General features: G+C 37.9%; 1 protein-coding gene across 7 annotated transcripts in view; it reads right to left on the reverse strand.

The window, feature by feature from the left end:
• LOC107555550 (MICOS complex subunit MIC19-like) overlaps nucleotides 1-25376 on the reverse strand; it is a 77113-nt gene that overhangs the window by 14705 nt on the left and 37032 nt on the right. For 5 of the 7 annotated variants that reach the window (XM_016238379.1, XM_016238377.1, XM_016238376.1 and 2 more), the window contains 3 exons: nucleotides 13496-13510; nucleotides 10936-11019; nucleotides 1161-1231 (listed from right to left, as the gene is read on the reverse strand). In XM_016238379.1, coding sequence (XP_016093865.1) covers nucleotides 1161-1231; nucleotides 10936-11019; nucleotides 13496-13510 — 170 coding nt within the window. The remainder of the gene's footprint in view (nucleotides 1-1160; nucleotides 1232-10935; nucleotides 11020-13495; nucleotides 13511-25376) is intronic. The other 2 variants (XM_016238380.1, XM_016238374.1) reach the window with 1 other exon arrangement.

Raw genomic sequence — 25376 nt, forward strand, 5'->3', positions numbered from 1 at the left:
ACACACACACACACACACACACACACACACACACACACACACACACACACACACACACACACACACACACACACACACACACACACACCTGTGGCCCATCATTCATAGCTTACAGAGACTTTGCAGTTTCTTTTTGTCTTTCTCACGCACACGCAGTTAAACCTCATTATTCTCACAGTCAGTAAAGCTTGCGTCTTTCCTCGTGTAACATCAGACCCTGAAGACATTTCATTACATACAAAAACCCTCTCACACGCTCTCCTCCCACCATCCCGTAATCCAATCACAGCGCTGCTAATGCACCTCTCTAATGCAATCAGCCAATCAGAGCATCCACTGTGGCCTCGCTGGTCACATGACACCCCGGCCCAGGCCTGTGCGAAGAACCATGTCAGGCTAATGCTATTTTAATGCATTTCTTAATGCAATTTAGCATTAGCTGCACAACCTCCCCCCTCCCGACTCCGATTCTGCCCCACTGGACACCACAAATCAATTTCTGACATTTCTAAAGAGACGATGATCCCCGTGTTGGCACTGAGGAAGAGGGATAATGACAGCCTAATGTGATTTGTGAGCGCAGGCTATTCCTGAAACAGGCTGGCCTCCCTTCACTTCCCCTTAACCAACATGCATTACTATTGGGGCTAATAGGCCACATTAAGACATATGGAGCCAAAATGTCCTATAATTGTAGAGCTCTTCAGTTACAGGTTTCCAGCTACAGTAGCCCAATGGCCAAGACTTCACATTCATGACAAGACTGGAAGTTTGTCACAATATATGAGAGAAACATCTTGAGTGGGTTTCCAGATCAGGTAATCCATGATTGCATACGTGTTTGTAGATTCAAAGGGATATGAAATTCTGGTCATTATTTACTCACCCTCACGTGTTTCTTTTTAAACGGCAAATTTGTATTATAGTGTGCGTGTAAGCTGTATTATTGTGTATATATAACAATACTTAGGACAGAGGAAAAAACAACAAAATATTTATGTTCAAATAAATAAAATACCATAAAATAAAATAACAAAATAATAATAGATACCTGTTGCACAATAATCATATAAACCCACATAGATCAAGCTTACAAAATAATGAATGACAGCATGTGGAATATCTGTATTTGGACTTTGAGTGTATTATTCTGAACTCACTTAAACTTGGCGTTGACCTCGTCTGCTGCCTTGTGATAGTTTTCATCTGTAACCTTGTAGAACTGGGCACTCTGAGGAAGAGAAAGACAGAGTAGATATGTGTCAAAAAAATTAAAGCTTTTATTGGATGTACATCCTTATTGCCTCTGTTGTCTCCTTCAGTATGAACAGAGATAAGAGAACATTTATAGACATAAAAAGCTCACACAAAAATTCAAAACAGCAGCAGGTTCAACCCTGATGAGTCTCAACATTTCTCTGCTACCAGCATAAGAGAAAAAAACCCTCAGTTAAAATATAAATTAAGCATTTTTGTTGTCCGTGCAGCACAAAGAGTTTTGCTCGCTTTCAGATTTCAAAGATGGGAGGAAATCAAAGAAAAAATGTCAACAAAGATGAAAAGGTCATCACACTAACAGATGATGGCAATCTAAAACCTTATGAGGTTCTTAGTGAAGTGTGTCAAGAGTAGGTGGGCAAAAAAAAATGTCCCTGCAACCTGGAATGGATCTTGATAAAGCTTTCGGTTCGACGATTCGAAAAGATAACTGACATTTCAAAGAAAATGGGCAGAATGTCAGATGGATGACTGAATTTGAGGATGTGACAACAAAAACTTGCTCAAGCTACATCCATAAAGAGAGCTCTCAATCACAGCCAGACAGGTTCATCTCACATTCACTGTCTAACACACACAATCAATACAAATGAAAGGCTACAACCATGAGGATCAATAATTATATATCTTAGGCTTTTAGTGAAGCTACTGTATAGCTTCTGATGGACTGCGCGTCAAGTAGAAATAATTTGTCTAGTGGCTATCAGAGATGTGGTACGAGTCCAAAATCAGCTTCCTATCAAACATACCAATGGTTAGTAGAGAGATAATTTACCATAAAAGACCATTAACAATGTTTACTAGCCAGAAAAAAAGTATTATAATTTTTTATTTAACATTTATTTACTTTATTAATAAAATATATTTAAATAATGATACTTAAGGCAAAAAAGTATAAATGTAATGAAAAAAAATGATACATTTAGTGCAAAAAAAAAAAAGAAAAACACAAAATAAAATAAAATAAAAATTAGTTACCAGCTAAATGATGGCTTTATTTTCTTGCCAAGGCAAAACATTTGGTCCTTGCTTGAAAGTGTGGTTTTGGACTCTTTGTGGAACTACAGTATTGCACTATGGGATGTAGGAAGTTGTGAACAGTCATCTTGCACAGTAGCAAAGTTCCAAAATAATGTTTTATTTCCCCCTGAGTGGATGTTGACAAGTCTGCCATCAAGCCTATTATTGGAACAACAGCTTTGAGAGTTAAAGACGAGATCAGGTACAAGCTTGACTCCGAGGGGCCTGATATAAGGGAACAACAGCAGTGATTTTAAGAGCATGTTGTGATGATGCAGATCTAATGGGAGGAGTCAGTAGTAATCAGGGCTACACACTAAATAGGCGCTGGCCTGCAGCACAAATTGATTACGTGGAAAGTGAGTTGGACCTCCAAACACATGCTCTAAAACCACATGACCTGAGCGACGGTGTAATTTGGGAGGTCTGCCATTTCCCTTGATTAATGACAGAGTGGGATAGGTGCTGATTTTGATTTCAGAGTTGGGCCACACTGATTTAGAGGCCCCTCCATCAATCTGAGAGCAAACGTTTCCCACCCACATGCTCTCTCGCGAAACCCTAAACCCTCATCTTCATCCGCAATAGCCAGAGTAGACTGTAATCAGATTATGATTACAAAACCTGATTTTATACATCTTAACAATAATTTTCAAAAAAGTTTTAGAACATTAATTTTTCAAGCTGAAAAGTGTTTATTTGTTTATTTCATAAATATTAGTATTTTGAAAACTCTGACATTGGCATTTCACAACCTGAACTAACTTAGCCTTGTCACGAAAAGAGCAAATAATCTAGAATTTTAAAAGGCTTAAACACAGTGGTAAAGGTTTTCAGGAGTTGTCTCTATGATGAGTTAGTTAGACCACATGACTTTGCTTTTATTAGTAAAACAGTTTTGTCTGTTGGACCACGTGAATGTGTTTGTCACAACACATTACTTTGATTTTGCTTTTATTATTACAACACAATGCCTTATGTTTTGCTTTTATTATTAAACAGTTTTGTCACAACACATTGCCTTGATTTTGCAAAAGTGTTTTATTATTTATTGTATATTTAAATAATGATAATTAAAAACGCTTGTCTGCTGGTTGCACCGCAACTTTATTATGATATGATTTTGCAAAGTTATGTGATCTTACATCATATATCATATCATATCGTAACATCATATTTCATATCAGTCTTTGATTTTGCGAACCAGTTTTATTATTTCTTCTTATGTACTGAACAAATCTAAAATACTAATATACAATTATTATTTCTAATATAATTCCTGAAAAATCAAAGTCAAGTGGCACGACCAACAGACTCATGTGGTCCAGCTAACTTATTGAGCAGCTTTATTTTGCAGATACATTTTTTTTTATTATTGCTTCCTATATACAGTATATTTAAGAAATACTAATATCTTTTATCTGTGAAATCAAAGTCATGTGGTGCAACTAAATTTTTACAGAGAGGCTTCGATTTTGCAAAAGTGTTTTTCCCTTTGTTCTTATAAGAAATAATGATAAAACAGGTTTGTCTGCAAAATCAGTTGTGAGGTACCACCAACAAGTCAAGTTATGTGGCACGACCAACAAAATCAAGTGGTCCAACTATGATATATGATGTTATAATGTTGCAGTTGTACTACCCTGACATTTTTTAAAGTCAAAATAGCCTCATGATTTTAGGTACTGTGTCATTCAAAGCCTTAGCAAGCACTACTAAAGAATCCAGTCCTTTACATGTTCAACAAAGCAGCTGTCAGACTCCTTTCTCACCTTCTGTTTACAGGCATCTAAAAATAAAACTTTATTTAATCTGGTGAACACAGGGGTATTATGGACTAATGAAAGAATCTCCTAAAAGCTACTCCTGCCACTGACGGTGCATATAGGTGGTGTTTTGAGAAACAACCCCATGTTCAAATTAAATCTCGCAGGCTTTATAATGAGAGGCCTGAGCAGTGGTGCAGTAATCAGCAGGCTGTGTTATCTCTCATAGACCAGAGAGGATGTGGAGGGAAACCCCCACTGAGACAGCCATTATGGCTCAACAGCACGGCGGCCCTATTGGCTCTGCAGTGCACCGGCGGAGGCGCGAGACCGAGTTTTAACAAATCAAAGCTGGTGACTGCAAACAGGAAAGGAAAGCAGAACAGAGGCCTGTGGAGTCAATCCTTCCATCACTGCCTCGTACTGCGCGAGACTGTGAAACAAAACAGATGAGTGGAAATGTCGCAAACAAGCACAAACACTTTAATTCAATTGCATTGCATTAAACATCCAGTCCAAGCATGGAAAACATTTTTAAAGTGGCATATTGGTGACATTTCAACTCCTATGGGTTTGGAACGACATGATGGTGAACAAATGATAATACATTTTTAAGTATTCAAATTTTTACTTTGCTTGTGGCTGTCTGGAAGTAAAAAACAAGGGGACATGAGTGTGAACGCAAAGCTCAAGCTGTGTCTCTTGACTAGATAAAACTTGGCTAATTAAATAAACGAGGCCTCGTGCAGAGACAGCCTCTGTCCCTTTCCAGTGTCTCGTCTACAGTGAGGAAGAGATAATGACCACACACTGATCTCAAATAAAACAACACACACTCTTCCCTTAACAATGCTGTCAGTAAGCACTGCAAACAGAAAGACAAGTGTGTTACATGCAGAGAAGAGCGATTTACATTCAAATCCATGTCTAGCCTCACTACGGGTTACTACGACCACATCATATAGTGTTGCTAGGTAACAGCCCCTGAGAGTCTGAATCAAAGCTTTGAATGAAGAGCAAGTTGTAAACTAAAGTTATGCTACATCATGTGATAAAAAATTTATACATTTTTATTATGGATTCAATGTACTCTGACATAGGAATAGGTTGACCAGTAAGAATTTCAGGACATACGGGTCCAGTTGTGCTCTTCAAAATGTAATGGGATTGAGAAATGATTAAACTGTTTGTTGGCAGATGGTGGGAAAATCGATCATTCAATTATTCATTATTACTACTGATTCATGATACTACTACTACTACTAATAATAATAAGGATAACAATAATCAACACAATTAACAATCAATAATTATTTTTTAATCCCTATAAATTATACAATTCAAACACAGATTAGGAAAACATTCCCACATTGTTTTTTGTTGGTAATAAATGGTACTTTAATTGAATTTAAGAAATATTCCAATATTACAGAATTACAACAGACTCACAACTTTTGTTACCAAATAAAAGAACACTGAGCTGCAGGTGAAATGCACTATGGGAATTTTATCACTGACTCTGACTGGCTTGGTATGCGATCAGAGTTATTATTATTTTCTTACACATTATCAAGCCAGACCATAACAATGGAAAAAAGGAAGAAGTGTTAAAGGAAAAAAAAAAAAAAACTTCTAATTCTGAACAGGCAAACATACAGCCAAAGCCACTGCAGTCAAGTGCCCTTGAGGTCATTTAAATGCCATCGATCAGGCTAAAAACACTGTAGTAGCAGCTTTTTTCAACACCTCAGACACCTCCACTGTGATCATGGAGCATTATGAGAAAGACACCAAACTACTAATAATTCAATTGAGGAGAAAACCCCCCTGAAAAGAACTACTGAAAAAAAGCAGAGCGCTCAGTTGAAATATGAGATTGTTTTACAGAGAGTATTGAGTGAAAATCTGTGGCGAATATATATGTATAGTACATATATATATATATATTGTTTCTAAGGCAATTTGAGTGGCCGCACCAATAAGTAGGCTGGAGGTGGCAGCCGCCGTCTCAGAGCTGTGATGGGCTGTCAGACACAAGCCACTGATAAACGAGCAAACTGAATTGAAAGAGACATGTAATGTATATCAGCATTTTATTCTCTTCTCTCTCTCTATCTCTCATTCGCTCTCTTTTTCCTTTTCGCTACTGGTACTGTTACAGTCCAAAGGCTAGGGAAAACTGCAGTAGAGAGGAGAGACCAAGAGGAAACAGTAAAAACAAAAACACTATATTGTGTTATATTCAAAATCAATCCATTGCTTCCCAAAATGATTTGCTAAGTTGCAACAAACAACATTTTTAGTCACATTCTCTTAGTGCTGGGCGGTATACCGGTTCATACCGAATACTGGTGTTTATTTTTGTTATGATATGACTTTTTAAAATACCGCAATACCGGTTTATGTCGCTTAAACAACGTTCGGAACGTGACACTGTTTGAAAGGGGTCCCTGTGGGATTACACTGTGGTGAGGGAACAGCTGTATGTGTTACTAAGCGTGAAAGTTCCGAAACTGAAGCTGTAGAACTAATAGAACATGATGACACAGAAGAACTCATCCACAATATCCACATTGACCGCCACAAATATCCACCGCCCCCTGCCATCAGTTCCCGTGTCTCACACACACAAGCGCGATTTTAGCACTAGATTTAAAAGTGAAAAAGACTGTTACACTGTGGTGAGGGAACAGCTGTATGTGTTACTAAGCGTGAAAGTTCCGAAACTGAAGCTGTAGAACTAATAGAACATGATGACACAGAAGAACTCATCCACAATATCCACATTGACCGCCACAAATATCCACCGCCCCCTGCCATCAGTTCCCGTGTCTCACACACACAAGCGCGATTTTAGCACTAGATTTAAAAGTGAAAAAGTGACGTGGCCAAGTATGGTAACCCATACTCAGAATTAGTGCTCTGCATTTATCCCATCCAAAGTGCACACACACAGCAGTGAACACACACTGTGAACACACACCCGGAACAGTGGGCAGCCATTTATGCTGCGGCGCCCGGGGAGCAGTTGGTGGTTCGGTGCCGATGCCGCGATTATAAATGAGAGTGACTCCTGGTTAACATTAAAAGGGGTCGTGTTTAGTCACTATTTAGTGTGGTATTTTTTGACAATATTCACTCATCATGACAGTAAAATAGGGCATTCTAAGTCAGTATACTGCAGTATTTCCTCTCTCAATCAGTAGAAAATATGGTTAACACCAGGTCATGCATGAAAAAAAAAATACTGTTATGTACTGTGAAACTGACATCATTTTGAAAAATACCGTGATATAAATTTTTGGTCATACCGCCCAGCACTACAATCTCTCTCTCCTTTTTTGTTACGTGAAAGATTTGGAAGAATATACTGGTTGCTCTTTTCCATGCAATTACAACAAATGGCCACAAAAAGGACACAAAGCACAATAAAGTATTGTAAAATAGTTCTATATGAATCATATGCTATACTACAAATCATCTAAAAACTGTTTGTATGAGAAAATGTGTTGTAAATGTAAGTAATTATTTGCTGAATATCTTGATATTTGTCATACCTCTCCTTGGCATGCTTTTTTTTTTTAATAAATAAATAAATGAATCCATTAATCTGTTTCACAATACTCAATAAGTCAGTCATGAATCAGACATTGAATTAAAAAAAACAAAACAACAACAACACAAAAGACAACTCGGCCACAAGTAAACATTTGCAAATAATAAAACCTATTTTGACTACTCAGTACTTACTTTAATTAACTACTACTACTACTACTATTATTATAATTAATTTCAAATAAATAAATCATATTCAACTATTTTTTTTTATAAATTAAACTCAGCAAGTCAACATTTTCAGTGAATAATACGAACACATGATGGTTCTTGCATATAGAATAGGATGGTATACTGCATATGGTCCTTACTCTTTTCTAAGCCATCGCCTTGTGTAAAACCCAGAGCATTTATTATTTATGAGGTCTAACCAACAAATCCTAATTCACCAATCCATTGGGCTCAGACACAGAGTCCAGCTGAGTGTGTGTCTCTCTCAGAAGGGTTGAGGACTGTGTATGTGTTTGTGTATATGTTGACATAGTGCCGGGAATATTGAACAGAGATCGTTAAGTGATTGATGAAGCTTAGAGCGGTCAATAACACCTCCGCATGCATAGTTGAAATGGTCTGAGAGCTGTCCTTGTATAGAGACAGAGAGACTGAACTAAAGCTAGCTGCCGTGTGCAAGATCAGCTAGTTTCATCAACACAAGATAAGTCTAAATCACGTAAATGGTGCTTTAAAAGAATATTCTGGGTTCTTTTCTAATGTCTATGGACTTCATTTGTGGCATGCTGGCGATAACCACAGAATCCTTTTATTGCGTGCAAACAAACACAAAACATAGTTACAGTAAATCAATCATAATGGAAGCTTTTGAGCAGCTTTTATGGACTTGACCGGTCCAGATCAGCACTGATTATACTGTGCATTTAGACAACAACATGTACTGTAATGTAATTATGTTAAAGGCAGGTGCTCTGCTAGTTTGTTGCAATCATGTTTTTGGTTGTTTATTCAACAACAAAATTAGGGTTGCCCCCTAATAGTCGACCAAAATTTTATTAGTCGCTTAGTCACAGAAAAAAATAATAAAATCCACAGGTGAAGTCACGCAGTCCGTGACGGACAGATCGTTAACTGCTGGTCTATGGTAATACAGTACATTGGGCAGGACATCCAAATGCTCGCCTATCATTCATCAACCTCAAATATGGCTTATCATCTGCAACATGTAAGTATTAGCAACTTTACATGGCCGCTCAATCTAATATTAACCTAGAGAAATGTGCGCTATAGTGTCTGTGCGGAGTGTGGAAGCTAGTAACGCTCTCCACTGCAGGACAGATGGAGGCGCCGGTGCGCTCACTTGCTCTTAAAATACTTTGTATTCCGAGTAATACATCTTTCAAATCTGTAAAGACTCTACGTTTAATTGTGAGCACTCACAATAACAACAAAATGCTCTTTTTTTAAATAATGAAAGCAAACATTATGCGCTTTCTGCCGTCTCAGTCTCTGTGAACTTGAGCGCTAAACTCCAGGTATATCTTTGCCTTACAGACATTAAAAATATATCTATAGAGAGTGAAATGTCTACTTTCAAATGAACCAATTCAAATGGAAGACAAATTGCCTATTCTCAGATTAATCCGTATGAAACATGCATAAAGGCACGTCAACTACTGCAGAGATGATGAGTCAGTGTTGCCGAGTTCATCTCTTAATCCGAAAACAAAGAAAGCACTAGTTCATCAAATTATTAAAATCTTAATGCAGTCTCCTTACTGTTTTTCCCTGACACACTCATAATCATTACTTCTGCGGTGCGTTGTGGCAAGATTTATCCGTGTGCTTGAGCGCTTATTAGGTTATGTAGGCAATTAAAGGCTCATTATAATGATTTAAACGGTTTATTAATAAATGTGCGATTAGTTGACTAAAGCTTCAAATGAACGACTACTAGTCGACCAGAAAAATCCTTATTTGAGGGCAGCCCTAAACAAAATTGAATGAATGAATGAATATTAAAAGTCTGGAATACGGATAAAAAACCCCCCATTAAAAGTCATATATATATATATATATATATATAAAATGTAAAATACAAAAAAAATACATGTAAAATACAAATATCAAACAAAAAATTGGTGTCTTTTCATTTACTAATAAAGGATTTTTTTTTTTCTTCAAAAGTTAGCATACTGGTTTACATATTGGCTGTTGTTTAGATATTTAATTAGATATATAATAATGTGCATCATTTCAAATCAAACTGTAAAATTCTGAAAATATTACTGAATTGTGTGTACTTAGAATACATAAAGTGCTAGCTATCAAATTAGCCTTAACAAGATGATCTGACATTACATTACAAAATAAAATAAAATAAACATTTCCACCACAGAAAGCTATTAATAATAATACATAATTTGAGATTTATGAGTGTTTATGACATTTTAGGGAATAAATACATAGACATCTCCTGTTGCGTATATATGCCCAAAGTTTAATATTGTTACTAAATAAATGTATTAATTTGTAGATGTCATAATTTATTGTTAAAACAAACTAAAAGGAGTGTTTTAAGAATTTAAGTTTATTTTCTTACAATCATTTTAAACATTTTAAAATGCTTTTAAAATTTAAGCCCACAAGGCCTAAAAGGCCCATAGTTGCAGAAAAAACCCATTTATACATTAGTGCTTTGCTGATATTAAAGTAGGTAAATTGCAGATTAAATGAGTTGAATGAGCACCGATATATGGTAGCAACGGGCTAAACTATTGAAACACCTATGGACACAACCTACACTTTAAAATGGGTCATCACCAGAGATCGACCATTTTTGCACACTTTCACACCCCCTTCTGGGAGCTTAGTATGTGCATGCACGTTTGAGGACGAAGAGTCTGAGGTGAGGAGAGGTGGACGCCTCCCATCCCAGAGGCTCAGAGGAGGATCTGACCATGAGCTGCAGGAGGGTGTCAGTTTGAGGACACAACAAATGAGCGAGCAAGGTTGCCGAGGGGCCTCAGCCACACATTACAGATCAAGACAGCCTGCCTTGCCATGGTATTGTAGAGCAAGACAGCCTGTCTCACCTCTGCCTCTATATAACACAGGACAGGCTGACTCACATTCTGCCGCTATAGCTCAGGACAGCTCATCTCACATTCTGCACCGCGCATTAGTGAGTTACTGTCAAGCATTACGGTTATCATATCATGTTAGTGATAATGTAGCGCTTTAGTGTTCATCGCTATGTATTCGGGGATTGTGGATAATGTAATTGCAAATGTATAGGTCATACCCTTTCCTTTAGCTTGGCCACTTGTTCTCTGTAGAATGCGTCCTGCTTCCGGAGCTCTTTGTCTCTCTCCTCTAACTGTCTAGCCTGTGGAAAAAACACACAAAAACACACAATTGGCTTCAGTACAAGTTAAGTACACTATAGAGGAAAGAAAAAACCTCACAGAGTTTCTAGCATCCGTACACCACAAAAAGAGATATTTAGTATGGTGTTCACCCTGCTCTTTTCCATACAATGACAGTAAATGGTCCAAAGCAACAAAAACGACAAAAAGCACCTTAAAAATAATTTAACAGTTGACAATACGGCTTGTTCACTATATTTGAAGCTTCTGAAGTCATTTGATAGCTTTATATGAAGAACAGACAGAATGAATGTAAATAAATGTAATAAATGTTAATTATAATGCACCTTTCTTATACTAAAAGTGTATTGTTTCTTGTTTTATCCTTGTTCCAGACCTTTAATCATAAAATATAAATATTGGTGTAATTTCCATTATCACTAATACGTTTTTTTTTCCTTCCAAAAGTTAATGTATTTGTTTAAATATAGGAAATCATAATATGTTTATTGTGGAAAATCTGTTAAAAAGTGTAAAAATATGAATAAATTGGGTGTATTTATGATACATAAAGTTCTAGTTATCAAATTAGCCTTAGCAAGACAAAAGAGTCTGCCATTTCATTCCAAAAAATTTAAACATTTCCACCACATAATGCTAATAAGTGTAGAAATTTAATAGAAATTTAATAGATCAATGTTATTTATTATGCACCTTTCTTATACTCAAAGTTTTTAGCAGTTTCTTAAAACAGGACACACCATATTTGAATATATGCAAACTTATTTTGAGATTAGCAGTTAAATATGACTTAAATACCTTTTCCTCACAAAAAAAAGCTATTGCAAGACTTCAGAGGATGGCACACTTGGAGCACTTGCATGGTGCTTTAAATAATTGTAGCTTGATAGCCCCTGGTCACCATTTACTTTTATTGTATGGAAAAGATTTCTCCCTTTGTGCTCCATGAAAGAAAGAAAGCAAGTCAGGTTTGTAACAACATAAGGCAGAATAAATGATGACAGAATTTAAATTTTGGGGGTAGTTAATAACATAACTTGTGTATATTTCTTCAGCCACAATTATAACTAATCTAAGTCTTTACACACAGCAGCACCGTAGATTTTCTCAGTAGCAGCACAGTAGATGCAGTCATTATGGCCTCAGGTAGCTGGTATTGTGAAAGATGACACAGACCTTTGATTATTCCAAGGGCATCAGTTCATGACAGGGTTCATGTGGGAATGTTCACTAAAACGTCTCTGTGTGTTAGAGGCTTAACGCGTGTGTGGATGTAAGAGACAAATCGATAAGATCAGCAGTGGAAGAATAGAGAATCTTTATGGTCTTATCCGTGATTCTGTCCTATCGCACATGCCTCTCCCCCTCCATCACGCCTGACCTTCAGCTACTGGAAATGACCCTCACTAATTTCTAACACACTCGGAGAGGAGATATACTGACAACCATGTTTACTGATTTTAATATTTTTATTTATGGCCTTTTGTGCCACAAAATAAAGTGTATAGGACTTAGAACCCTTCGCGATATGATTACTATACACACACACACAGATATTAGTGCTGGGCGGTATACCGGTTCATACTGAATACCGGTGTTTATTTTTGTTATGATATTAATTTTTAAAATACCGCAATACCAGTGTATGTCGCTTAAACAACGTACAGAACGTGACACTGTTTGAAAGGGGTCACTTTTCACTGTTACACTGTGGTGAGGGAACAGCTGTATGTGTTACTAAGCGTGAAAGTTCCGAAACTGAAGCTGTAGAACCGTGATGACATGATGACACAGAAGAACTCATCCACAATATCCACATTGACCGCCACAATTATCCACCGCCCCGTGCCATCAGTTCCCACGTCTCACACACACACACACACACGAGCGTGACTTTAGCACTAGGATTTAGCAACTTTCAGACCCTTTTAGCGGATTTTTTCCATAGAATATTCATACTGACAAACCTAGCGACTTTTTTGGATAAACCTTAGCTATGATTCAGTTGGAAGATTTCACTAGTGCTGTCCCGCGAACGCGAGGTCTGACTTTCCCGGAGAAGTGTCACCTCTCTCGGCGTCTGTTCTGTGCAGTGAGCGGCAGAGAAGCAGCGCATTCAGTTGGCCGCACCGCAGCCCCCTGCTCAATAAATGAGTACAAAACAGCGTTTCCTAGCACCTGTCACTTACTGATTGTTTGGAATTATAAATATGAGCGTAGTTCGTCTGTTAATATCACATGCACTTTTGTGTTTGTTGTTTTTTTTAGTTTGTTACTCAGACGCAGGAAATGAAAGAAAAACGATGCTTAGAAAAAAAAATTCAGCAGTAAATTACAGAAAAAGAGAGCGAAAGAGACAAGAGAAAAGAGAAAGAAAGAGTGAAAGAGAGAGAGTCTTTTTAGGCATGCAGTACTGCAGCAGGAAGCAGGTTGAGACAGATATGGGACGTACAAATCAAACCACTTATGCCTTACCTTTCTCTCCATCTGCTGGAGTGAGGGAGCAGAAAGAAAAGCACACAGAGAAAGAGAGAGAGAGAGAGAGCAATTTAACGATGAAGTTCCTATAATTACATTCGGTATTCAAAGGAGGGATTTCTGGCCTGGCTTTGTTTATTTTCCAGCGGTGGGCAGTGCTGTTAGACTGCTGTGGCAGTGCAGACTGAAGGAGATCATCACACACACACACACACACACACACACACACACACACACTGCGGTGTGAAGCAGTGGGGTGTTTACTGTAGTGCAGGGACACAGAGACCGTACGATCTGCTCTGTGTTATCAAACACCGTCGCAAGGTGAGAAAGAGCTCTTCACAACAAATCTCATCTAAAATCTAAACCCTGAAAATCTGATCTAATCTAAATCTAATCAAAGCAGAGCAACCTCCATCTGAGCTTAACTCCAGCGCTCATGGAGGCCTGTGCCGCTGATGAACTTCTCTCTGACTCATATATATATATATATATAAAACCCCGCAGGTAACTCTGCCACGATTTCTAGGTCACTAAGAAGAGTTAATAATAATAATCCCAAAGAAAATTAAACTTCTTAAATCTTCTCACACACGTACACACTAAATTCTCATTCATTTTGTTATTGGAAAGGTAACATTACCACATCATATCATTATAGCCAGGGGCGAACATAAGTTTTTTCAGTCTGGTTCTCTTGAGAGCACCTGGAGATTTGGTTTGGTGCACTGCACATAGTGTGACCCATTAAATGCATCTGTAAAAAATCTAATAATTAATAATAGTAATAATAGTATTATTGCACTTAATTTAGTTTTTTTTGTAAATAAAACAAACAAAATAAGTAAAGTTTGATGACACTATTATACTTCAAAATAAAAAATGAGTATTAAATAAAAATATAATAATTTTATAGTACACTTAAATTCAATGGTAATATTTATTTTTTTCTTCTTTAATGTATTAAAAAAAATGTAATGGATTCGAAATTTTCAAACCTAAAATCAGCAAGCTGTTATTTTGGCAGGTTGCAGGGACTGTAGTGCTGCCGAGTGAAGGACGTCAGTGAATGAAATATCATATATTTGCGTTTTGATCCGATACCGGCAGCACATAGCCTAGATTTGTGCGTTCAGTTTGAATGGATATCTTATACAGTATTTACAATTAGTCGATCTGAAATGGTGATGACCTTTTTGCACATTTTTTTATTTTGGTTGCGCATACATACCGCTTATGTGCACCCCTGATTATAATTTTACACTTTTCTATAGAAGACTGGTGTTTGCTATCTGCTTGGGCCTTACAGGTCTTTGTGAGGGCATTTTTAAGTGATTGCTATGGTATTCTGATTAGAGGTTGACCGATATATCGAAAAAGGCCGATAATTGAGCCGGTATCAGCTTCGGCCGATCTGTTTTTCTGTTACTGAGTGCCCTGTTGGTTACAGTGTTTATATACTGTATATGTACAAGTATTTATAATATATATATATATATATATAATAATGAAAAAAAAAGAAAAATACTCAAAATAAAAATGACTGAAATAACTGTAATATTATCTCCATGAAACTAAAACCACACTGCCTCTTAAACGCACACACACCAAAATTACCAATTATCCACTGAGATTTGAATGGACGATGGCCATTAGATAACAGCATGAAGCCCAAATGTGTTGCAAAAATAAATCCAAAACAGATATCTGGCTACTGGTAAGCATTAATGTAGTTTATGAGGCCTAAGTGAAATCATCTAATTTCACATTGTTCACAATTAGACAAATGACATGTGTTAAGAAAATAAACAGGGTCGTTTTGATTTAACATTTCAGGTACAGTATGTTTAGAGCGGCCCATGACATGCGTGTGGGTGTGTATAACACTGTTTAATAGCAACACAACTGCAGTTTAATGCAGTCCCACACCTGCAGCAGTGAAGACGGACAGAACTGCTCTCCAAAAACACCCACAGCCCTCCACAGAAGCAGTCCACCCCTCTGGCAGAATAAATCGAACCTCTGCGTTGTTCTCCTCCAGCACTCACACGTACACACAGACACATTCAAGTCTGCGAGCCAATCGTGGCCCTTGCGTGGGCGAGAAGCATTGTGGGTAATCAGTCAAGGAGACATTATGGCTCCAAATTTTCTATGGAAAGAAATGCAGCTACTGCCATTGACCTTCAGCACACACACACACACGGAGCAGCTGCATTCACAGACCAGTAGGTAAACACAGTGACAGCGTATCCAATGAGCAATTAAAGAACAGGGAGGCGCTGCCACCGATGTGCGCACAGGGATTTTCCCTCTCATTCAAGACATCATAGAGGGCATATGGCAGCCCTCCGTCGCTCAGTCACACAGGCTGTCAGGATTATTTCCATCACATCACACTCATTCAGTCTCCTGCAGGTCATATAATCACATTACACTGCTAACAAAGGCCCCCGAGTCACATGACCAATCACTCGCTATTATCCTGCTAATGATGAACAGGGAGTGGGATGGGAGGCTGAGAAATGAAAGTGAAACTACAAACACTGAGAACAAGAGATGGGGAGGATGGGAGGGAGGACAATGAGAGTGATTTATCATACAAGATGTCACACCTCTCGTGACATGTGTCCGGATGGAGAGAGACAGAGACAGAGACAGAGAGAGACCCACAGCGAACTGCAATCCCGCTGTTCTACAAAGATTTTTTTTCTTTTTTAAACAAACTGGTGACTCCCCATCAGAAGAGAAGTGGGCTTGAAGAGAAACTATCACAGTTTTTTCCCCCTTCAGGCCCAATAGGTAGCGCTATAGTTAGCTCCTTGAAGACCAGTCTGTGACTAATAGTGACTAATTCTCAAAGCAATCTGCGTTGAAATGTGCCGCTCAAACTGTTTAGATCAAACTGAAATGATAGCTAAAAATAATCAAACTTCAGACCATTTTGTCAAATTATTTATTTATTATAAATACCTAGCCACACCTGCTAATTGTATAGGTGAATTGAGAGAGAAAAAAAAATATTTTAAATAAATATTTTTAAATATATACAAAAATATTTGTACATAAAGAAAGAAATTTCATTCAGATTTGTTGGCACATGGCATTCTGGAGAGGATTGGGTATCCCAAATTTTTTGTCATTAGAAGACGTCTATATTTGGTCCGTATGTCTTCGATTTTAGAGTGATTTGATTTGAACCATCTATTATTTTCACAATTATATTATATTTCTGAAAAGTTACTGGCCTTATTAGCCACATTCCATTTTTGAAATCACATTTGGCAGTTGGTTTATTCTGGGCCAAGTTTCCAACAGATTCTTCAGAAAAGAAATGCAGGTGCTACACAGAGCAAAAAGTTTGCCATTATTTCCTATAATTTCTAAACAATTTCTGGTGTCTGGAAATAGAAATATCTGAATAATAATCTAAATTAAACTTATTATTTCACTGTGACTGTGAGTGCCAAGTTTTGAATACCAAATAGATATATTGTTGATGTGTGAATGTGGGAATTTGTGCTCTATTTGCTCATCTGACCCGTGTCAGTAGTTCAGAATGAGTTGGTTTTGCAGCTTAGTTTTGATAAATGGTTTTTTTTTTTTTTTTTTAAACAGTGAAGAAAGTTTTAAGTTCTGAAAGTACAGGCTTTCAGAATACAATTAACTGTTATTTCGAAAGGCCAATGAAAATTTGATTTCTCATTATATGACCCATTAAAAACACTGCTATCCCTGAGACAATTTTTGTGCCGTGTTGTCGCCCACTCACACCCAATATAACAAAAACTTTCATTGCGTGACTCAATGGAATATTCAGGTTATTTTCAATCTAAAGTTTACGCACAATGCTATAAGTGCTTCAACAAAAAATACAATAACTGTAAATGCATTTCCCATTCGTTTATCCACATAGATGGATGAGCCAGACACCCAGTGTGCCACAGACAGACATTAAGTTCATTCTTTTAAAGACACAACCAGAGATATCGACAAAGGAATCTTCTGTAAAATGAGCAATAAAAACAGATGCCCCGTAACATTTATCATTCTGTATCTGGTAAGTGAGAATTCAGCACGGCCCAAAGCAACAGATGGGCTGCATTTCCTCCAGCTCGTAGAAAAAAAAAATTTAGACAGATATAATACTTCAAAAAACTTTGTTTTAATTGCAAGCTCGCCTCTTCCCACACAGTCTCCGCTCTCGCACAGCAGGATGACTTCAGCATCATCGCAGCAGACCCCATGGTCAAATTAAACGGGTCGTTTAGAAGGAAAAGTGTCTTGCTGAATATCAATTAGCTGCAGCTGAATAATTAAGAAGAGCAATGTTTTTAATTAGCCGAGTGCTACAGAGTTTGAACTAGCACGGAATGTACCGACATAACAGGTAAAAGCATGTGCTGCGTCAGGGAGATATTTTAAAAATGCTTCGTTCTTCCTATTTCCATCCTTCTACAGTACCTCCATTGTCCTCATGTTGACTGATCTGTCATCTGCTCTCCTACGCAAAGTACAGTGACGTTTCGGCAGCTCAACTTGGGTTTGGAAGGTTCGTGCCTTCCCTCATCTCGACCTGAGGTGAACACGGTCTTAATGAAGCGGGAAAAAACGCTCGCAAGCAGAGACCCACACATGAGACAACAAATCAAAGCTCTTTGTTAAAAACGGCGTCTCTTTCACCATGACCTTCGACGGCCGAACCGAACAAGGTCAGAGTTACTCAGGCCCCGGCATCCATCACAAGGAACTCAGTTGCCAGAACAAACTCAGGAGTTCACCTGTCCAGCAGGCACAGATCGAAGGTCAAATGTCGGGTCACAGCCAGCCTGTTCAGATCTAATTGGCACTGAGAAGAGCGGGAATAAAAGTGATAATGAGAGAGCGTAAAAGTGTAAGTTGGAAGAAAAACATGCAGGTTAGAAACCGAGAGTTTGATTTTGGAAGCTTCCAAAAATATGATTCGTTTCGGGAAGTTCAGTGCAGATAAAACGTCAACGTACCTTTAACAAGGTCGATTTATGTATGGCAAATAAGGTAGTCCTTGAAGATTTCACACAGTTTCAAGCGAAGCATTTCTCTCTACGGGACGATCCTTCGCCCCCTTGAGATCACATCCTGCTAAAAGCTGTCTGGGAAGCTGGTGTATTACCCAGCAGTCTGTGCTGCTATGACAGGAAGGGTCAGTGGGTAATTGAGAGGGATGCTGAACAGAGGTCAGAGGTCATTCTTGCGTAGGCAGTAGGAGTTGACGGCCCCCTGTGTAGGTCTGGACATGTCCTCCACTGAGACACAATGGGGAAAAAATGAACTGTCCTGGCAGAGTCCAGCCCTCATTTTCTGTGAGCAAAGATCAAATTAGCGGTCAACAAGAAGGCCTGTCCTATACTATTAAAGGGACCATATACAAAGATTTCCCAATCAGACTTGGTGCCCCATATCCAAGACCCCACTCTACGAATGTCCTGGTACTCTGACACCACGATCGATCCAGTGCCCTAAAACACACAGCATGTACACGCTTCTCTGTCCACCTGTCAAGAAGTATCTCCATCCGATCCATATGAATTGACAAAGTCGCGCCATATGCTCATAGCCTTGTTGACCATTTCGGTCTACAATAACTGGTCTTGTTTCCTTTATCACTTGCGATGATCTGAGAGACGTCTGACATGTTTCTCTTTTAATATGTCACCTCTATAGTTTTTTTGTTTTTTGAAGGGACTTGAATAACTTGAATATCAACCTTTTTTTCAAGCACCTTGCTGCAAAAAAAAAAACAACAAACAAAAAACAAAACAAATTAAACAGAGAAACAAAACGAAGCAAAAAACAAAAAAACAAAAAAGCAAAACAAAATAAACCAAAAAGCCACAAAAAAAAACAAAAAAACTAAACAGAAATGCAAAACAAAACACAAACCAAACAAAACAAAACAAAACAAAAAAGCCATTAAAATTATAATTTATAATAAATTATACATTTAATGTACAGGGTATTATATTAAATGTTTTGAAGGGACTTGAATAACTTGAATATCAACCTTTTTTTCAAGCACCTTGCTGCAAAAAAAAAACAACAAACAAAAAACAAAACAAATTAAACAGAGAAACAAAACGAAGCAAAAAACAAAAAAACAAAAAAGCAAAACAAAATAAACCAAAAAGCCACAAAAAAAACTAAAAAACTAAACAGAAATGCAAAACAAAACACAAACCAAACAAAACAAAACAAAACAAAAAAGCCATTAAAATTATAATTTATAATAAATTATACATTTAATGTACAGGGTATTATATTAAATAACATTTATTTTTTCCTTTAATAACAAAACCGAACATCTGCTTTAGTTAAAATGCATATATTTAACCACTCAACCATATGCTCATAGACAGATATATCAAAATTAGTGTCTGGTCTGGGAATATTGTCATTTAAATATTATGTATTCTAATCTGAAATATTGCCCATTCATATCTGTTTCTTGTTTAATGCAAGTACCTTTCCTAAGGTCATCAGGTGACCAAATATAATCTAATTCGGCCACTTTGAGTGGTTAAAATTAATCAAATAAAATGGCTAGCTAGCAGCTATGCTAACACCGTAGATGAATAAGGCCCATTTTCATACGTAGAACTACATTTTTTAATAAATATGTTTCCATGTTTTTTTTTCCACTAATGTTTTTTCAGCATGAACAGCCAGGTCAGAATTCATTTTTTACATGAATTACAAGAATGTAATGTGACATTCTGCATAACTGCATGCTAGATTTGCCCTTGCTGTAAAAATGGAGGAAAGTGAAAACAGTTGGTAATGCGATGGCAAGGTGTTAGACCTCTGTATAAAAGGCCTTCCTGATATATGGGATGCCTTATTATTAATGAAAACAATTTGTTTTGTTGTTTTGCTTGTTTAAAAAGTAAGGTATTATAAAAAAAAATTGTAATTTATTAATAATTAACTATTGATCAATTATAATGCATAATATTTTATAAATGTCTATAATATACATTAAACTACTATTATTATTATACAGAAGTATTTGTATAAAAATATCAGTGTATAAATTACATAACATTAGCAATTATTTAAACAGTAAATACAGTTTAAATTCATTTAATTTCATGACATTTATTATTGAAATCATTAAAAATGAATTATATTAAGAAATTATATGAATGCGTGTACATTTTTAAATACCCTTTTTTGCTGTTCAGACCAATTAAAATATCACGTGAACAAACTCACAAAAATGTTGAACGAAAGTGAACACAAAATTTGGTGGTGTGAACGTAGCCTAATTTTTTTTTACGTGTCATTGAGGTTTAGAGCCCATGCCACTGTCTGTGTCAGGCCAGCTGTCAGTCTACGGGTCAAACTCGGACCAACCTGATCACAAAGTTTGATTAATTGACTGATCAGCAGCCCGAGGTATTAACTGATGGCTAAAGCCCTTTTCAGCTTGTGTTATCTCTGCTGAGGCCATATGGGGAAAACCATGGGGAAATCAAATCATCAGTCACGTTCATGGAGAGCAGTCTCCAAGGAGGGCTAAGCCATCTATTACCACCGAGAGAGAACAGCCGAATAAAGAGGAGAGAGACACCCCTGCAGACAGAGAGGAGCAGAGGTAGACAATAGAGCAAAACAAAAGAGTGTTCCTCACTCTAATATCTAACTAGAGGACACACGAAGGGACCCAAAAGGCAGAATAATTGCCTTTGGAATAAAGTTCTCCCTCAAGGGAATGAGGGAACAAATAAGAGGGAAGAGAGAAAGGGAGAGACCCAAAGACCAAGAGAGAGGGTCATGGTAAACCTGAGATACATAATTGAGAGAAAAAGAAAGAGAAGTGTGGCTGCCCTTCAGACATGCAGTTGACTTTGGATTTCATGCTGATGGTGACCGCATGACTTTTGTGTGTATGACCTCAGTCAGGCGGTACTGTAACGAGATGGAGCTGTTTACATATTCATTTCCGCTGGGGCCTTCTGGGTAAAGGAGGGCTGCCCTTGGTATCTCCCAGTCAACTTTATTTCCATGGCAGTTCAAGGTGAGCCTTGTTGACCATTTCGGTCTACAATAACTGGTCTTGTTTCCTTTATCACTTGCGATGATCTGAGAGACGTCTGACATGTTTCTCTTTTAATATGTCACCTCTATAGTTTTTTTGTTTTTTGAAGGGACTTGAATAACTTGAATATCAACCTTTTTTTCAAGCACCTTGCTGCAAAAAAAAAAACAACAAACAAAAAACAAAACAAATTAAACAGAGAAACAAAACGAAGCAAAAAACAAAAAAACAAAAAAGCAAAACAAAATAAACCAAAAAGCCACAAAAAAAAACAAAAAAACTAAACAGAAATGCAAAACAAAACACAAACCAAACAAAACAAAACAAAACAAAAAAGCCATTAAAATTATAATTTATAATAAATTATACATTTAATGTACAGGGTATTATATTAAATGACATTTATTTTTTCCTTTAATAACAAAACCGAACATCTGCTTTAGTTAAAATGCATATATTTAACCACTCAAAAAAAAAAAAACTCACAATCTAGCTACCGTACAGCACTACACTAAAACAGTCACAACTTGTACAAACAAAAATTTAGATTAGGGCTGCACGATAAATCGCATGCGATATTTAACGCGCATCTTGTCAGAAAGCCGGTTCTGTAATCAGCGGTAAATCTCCATCACCTGCGGGCTTTCACATTGAGCAGCATTAACTACACAGAGCCGTTGTTCACTGACGAGCTGCACAAAACCACGTTCATATTCGCGCGATTTTTTGCGCTGCTCGTCAGTGAACAACGGCTCTGTGTAGTTAATGCTGCTCAATGTGAAAGCCCGCAGGTGATGGAGATTTACCGCTGATTACAGAACCGGCTTTCTGACAAGATGCGTGTTAAATATCGCATGCGATTTATCGTGCAGCCCTAATTTAGATTGAAAAAAATGTAGTTTGTGCTAAAAGATTCTACCACAGATCTGTGACCGGTGGCAGGACAGTAACTCCCACGTGGCAGTTCTCTCTGTGCTCACATTTGGGCATCTTCCCAATTAAAAGGCAGATCAACAGCAGGGCTGTGCTCTCACCACACTCTCAGCAATTATCAGCGTGCTTCAATTCACTGTGGAAAGTGTTGTCTTCATTTACAAAAACTATTTTGCGAATGCAGATGACATGGAAACAAAATGAAACTGAGGCAGCTGGTAGCCGCAAGTCCACAAAAATGAATCAAGGGTGAATAAAGCCAATGTCAATATGGGCATTAGTGGAAATCTAATTATGGCATTTGTCCATCTGGAGAAGCCTCATGAACTGGTCCATTCGCATCCGGGTACAGCCCTTTTCACCCAAAGACACATGTTCAATCATGTTTACTATGTAAATTTAGGAAGGGATAATGTACAGTCGGCCGGTCGTTATCGTAAAATGAACCCAGACGGCAGAGCAGGGGTCTTAAATCACCCTGAAAGGGTTTATTTTGCCATAATGACCGTCTGACTGTACATTATCCTCTTTATTAAAAGTCTACTTACCAAATAAATGCATAAATAAATGGACTTGAAATATCGATTTGAGTTCAACTATTACTTATGCGAAAAAAAGAGACCGTGTAGCAGAAAAACAAGAAAAAGCTCTGCGGTCTTTAGAAAAAAAATATTTATACGCAGGATTCCAAAACTGACCAATCAGAAACAACTATTTCGGAAATGTGTATAACAATTTAACTACTACAGATACTTCAATCTTCACTTTATGCCAATGTTCTTCTTTTTCTCCAACTCCGTGTCCTTCACCTCAGCACCAAGTCAAAATACACCTTTATTCATTGTACTGCTCACAATGCTTCCGGCGAAATTTAATTGCAAATCTACGCTCGTAATGAAGTGTGATAATCAAGGATTAGGGCGGTGGATAAAGAAAGCCCAGATCACAACAGCTATATTCCACTTATTTCAGTCTTTCTGGAGCTCTGCCACCTTTGCAGAGAAAGTGATTTTTTCCCCCTCATTTTATATAACTGGGGAAAGTCAGTTTCAAGATTTAAAATGATGTCTAAAAATAGCAGTGTTTTCAAATACCTTCTCTCTCTCTAGAGACACGGCTACATGCAGAAACCCTCCTGTTGCCTTTTGGGCTGTAAATTGACTTCACAAGCTGCTCTGTCAGAAAGCAGCTTTCCTGACACCTGCTGCCATCCATCAATCCAACCCTGGCCGAAGCTCGTGGAACGGGCGGCCGGCTGAGCCAATTAGCTGCCGGGGTGAGCGCCGGGCACCGGTGCCAACCGGAGACCCAGCCAATTAGGGCCAGTTTCAGAACACTGGCACTGCATGTGGGCAGCAAAGGCTACAGAACTCAGTGAACAAGGGGGAATCAGCAGGGAGTCCAAGCCTAGAAGAGACGAGGGAAAACAGACACCGAAATGCACACACACACACACACACACGCACACACACGAAGCGGGATTGTACATTACACACCTAATTTACTGAAACCAGCCATCCAAACACCCACACATTCTCAACAAACACGGTTAGTCTTAGATTACCATAAATCCCAAAAAATATGCAAGCCTACCTGACTGCATTGGCACAACATCATTTTGCAGAGTCACAAATTGCATCCAATGTTGGCACATAGATCTTAGTTTGCATGTACTGCCATTACAAAGCTATTTGATATAATGGTGTTGGGGGAACATGTTACATGCTGCATAATCAGACAGCTTTTTCCAAGTAATACAATTAAATTAATGAATAAACTATTTAATTTATTTACAGACAAAAATTCATGAAAACTCAAAATAAAGCAGGTAACTGGTACTAAATCAAGGAAGTAAAATTACAATTAAATATGACTAAATTAACTGTTTATTGATTATTATTAATAATTGTCAATATTAGAGCCCGACCGATATATCGTTTTGCCGATATTATCGGCCGATATGAGCCTGTCACCGATATATCGGCATCGGTGAATATGCCACCGATATGAAATTTTTTTTTACAGAACATATAATGCAGATAAAATGCTTGAAATGGTGTAATTACTTAGTTTGTCCAGCAGAGCGCGCTCCATTGGATGAAACGCTTTAAAGCTTAAGTCAATGGAAAACCATTGAAACTTATCTCCGTAACGGCGTGGCGAATCTGCACCAAATTCGGGGGATCTCTTCAGCTCAAGGAACCCTCTCGAACACGAATCGAATTCTTTCGAATGAGACCACCCCCACGTGGATAGCCCCCGGGGTTCGGGAGTTACGGGTGGTTAAATTCGCAGTCCGGTGCGACCGATCTAGCGATCCCGGGGGGCTACTGACTCACGGAGGGTGGCGTTCGAGAGGGCTCCTCGAGCTGAAGGGATCCTCCGAATTTGGTGGAGATCCGCAGGCGCGTTCGCGAGATAGTGACACCAGTCAACACTTTCACTTCAGTAAAGAGGTTTCTTGTTCAGGCAGCATTCACGCGTTGTTTTAATCGACCGTAAGTGCCCTGCGAAGTGGACTTCACATGAAATTCCGCCATGATTCCAGTTCCAAGGGAACGTACACGTTACATTCAAAGGGCATTAAAGTGCGCGAGACGTGAATTTATATTGTATTTATTTACAGAGGTAGGGGAGAGCGGGGCACAAAGTAACACTTTTTGACTTTCTCAGTTTGTGTAAATCCACATGGGGGTCAGAATTTTTATTTTATTTTTATTTTTTATCCACGGTAATTTTACACTTGTCTAGTACAAATATGTCGCTTTGTTTCATAATTACAGTGTATACGTTTTTCTTTATTTGCCCTCAAAAAATGGAAGTGAAATGTGACAACATGCCCCGTAGGTGGAACACATTGTAACATCT

The sequence above is a fragment of the Sinocyclocheilus grahami genome, unplaced genomic scaffold (genome assembly GCF_001515645.1).
Source record: "Sinocyclocheilus grahami isolate Dianchi unplaced genomic scaffold, SAMN03320097.WGS_v1.1 scaffold537.1, whole genome shotgun sequence".
In the NCBI taxonomy this organism is placed as follows: Eukaryota; Metazoa; Chordata; class Actinopteri; order Cypriniformes; family Cyprinidae; genus Sinocyclocheilus; species Sinocyclocheilus grahami.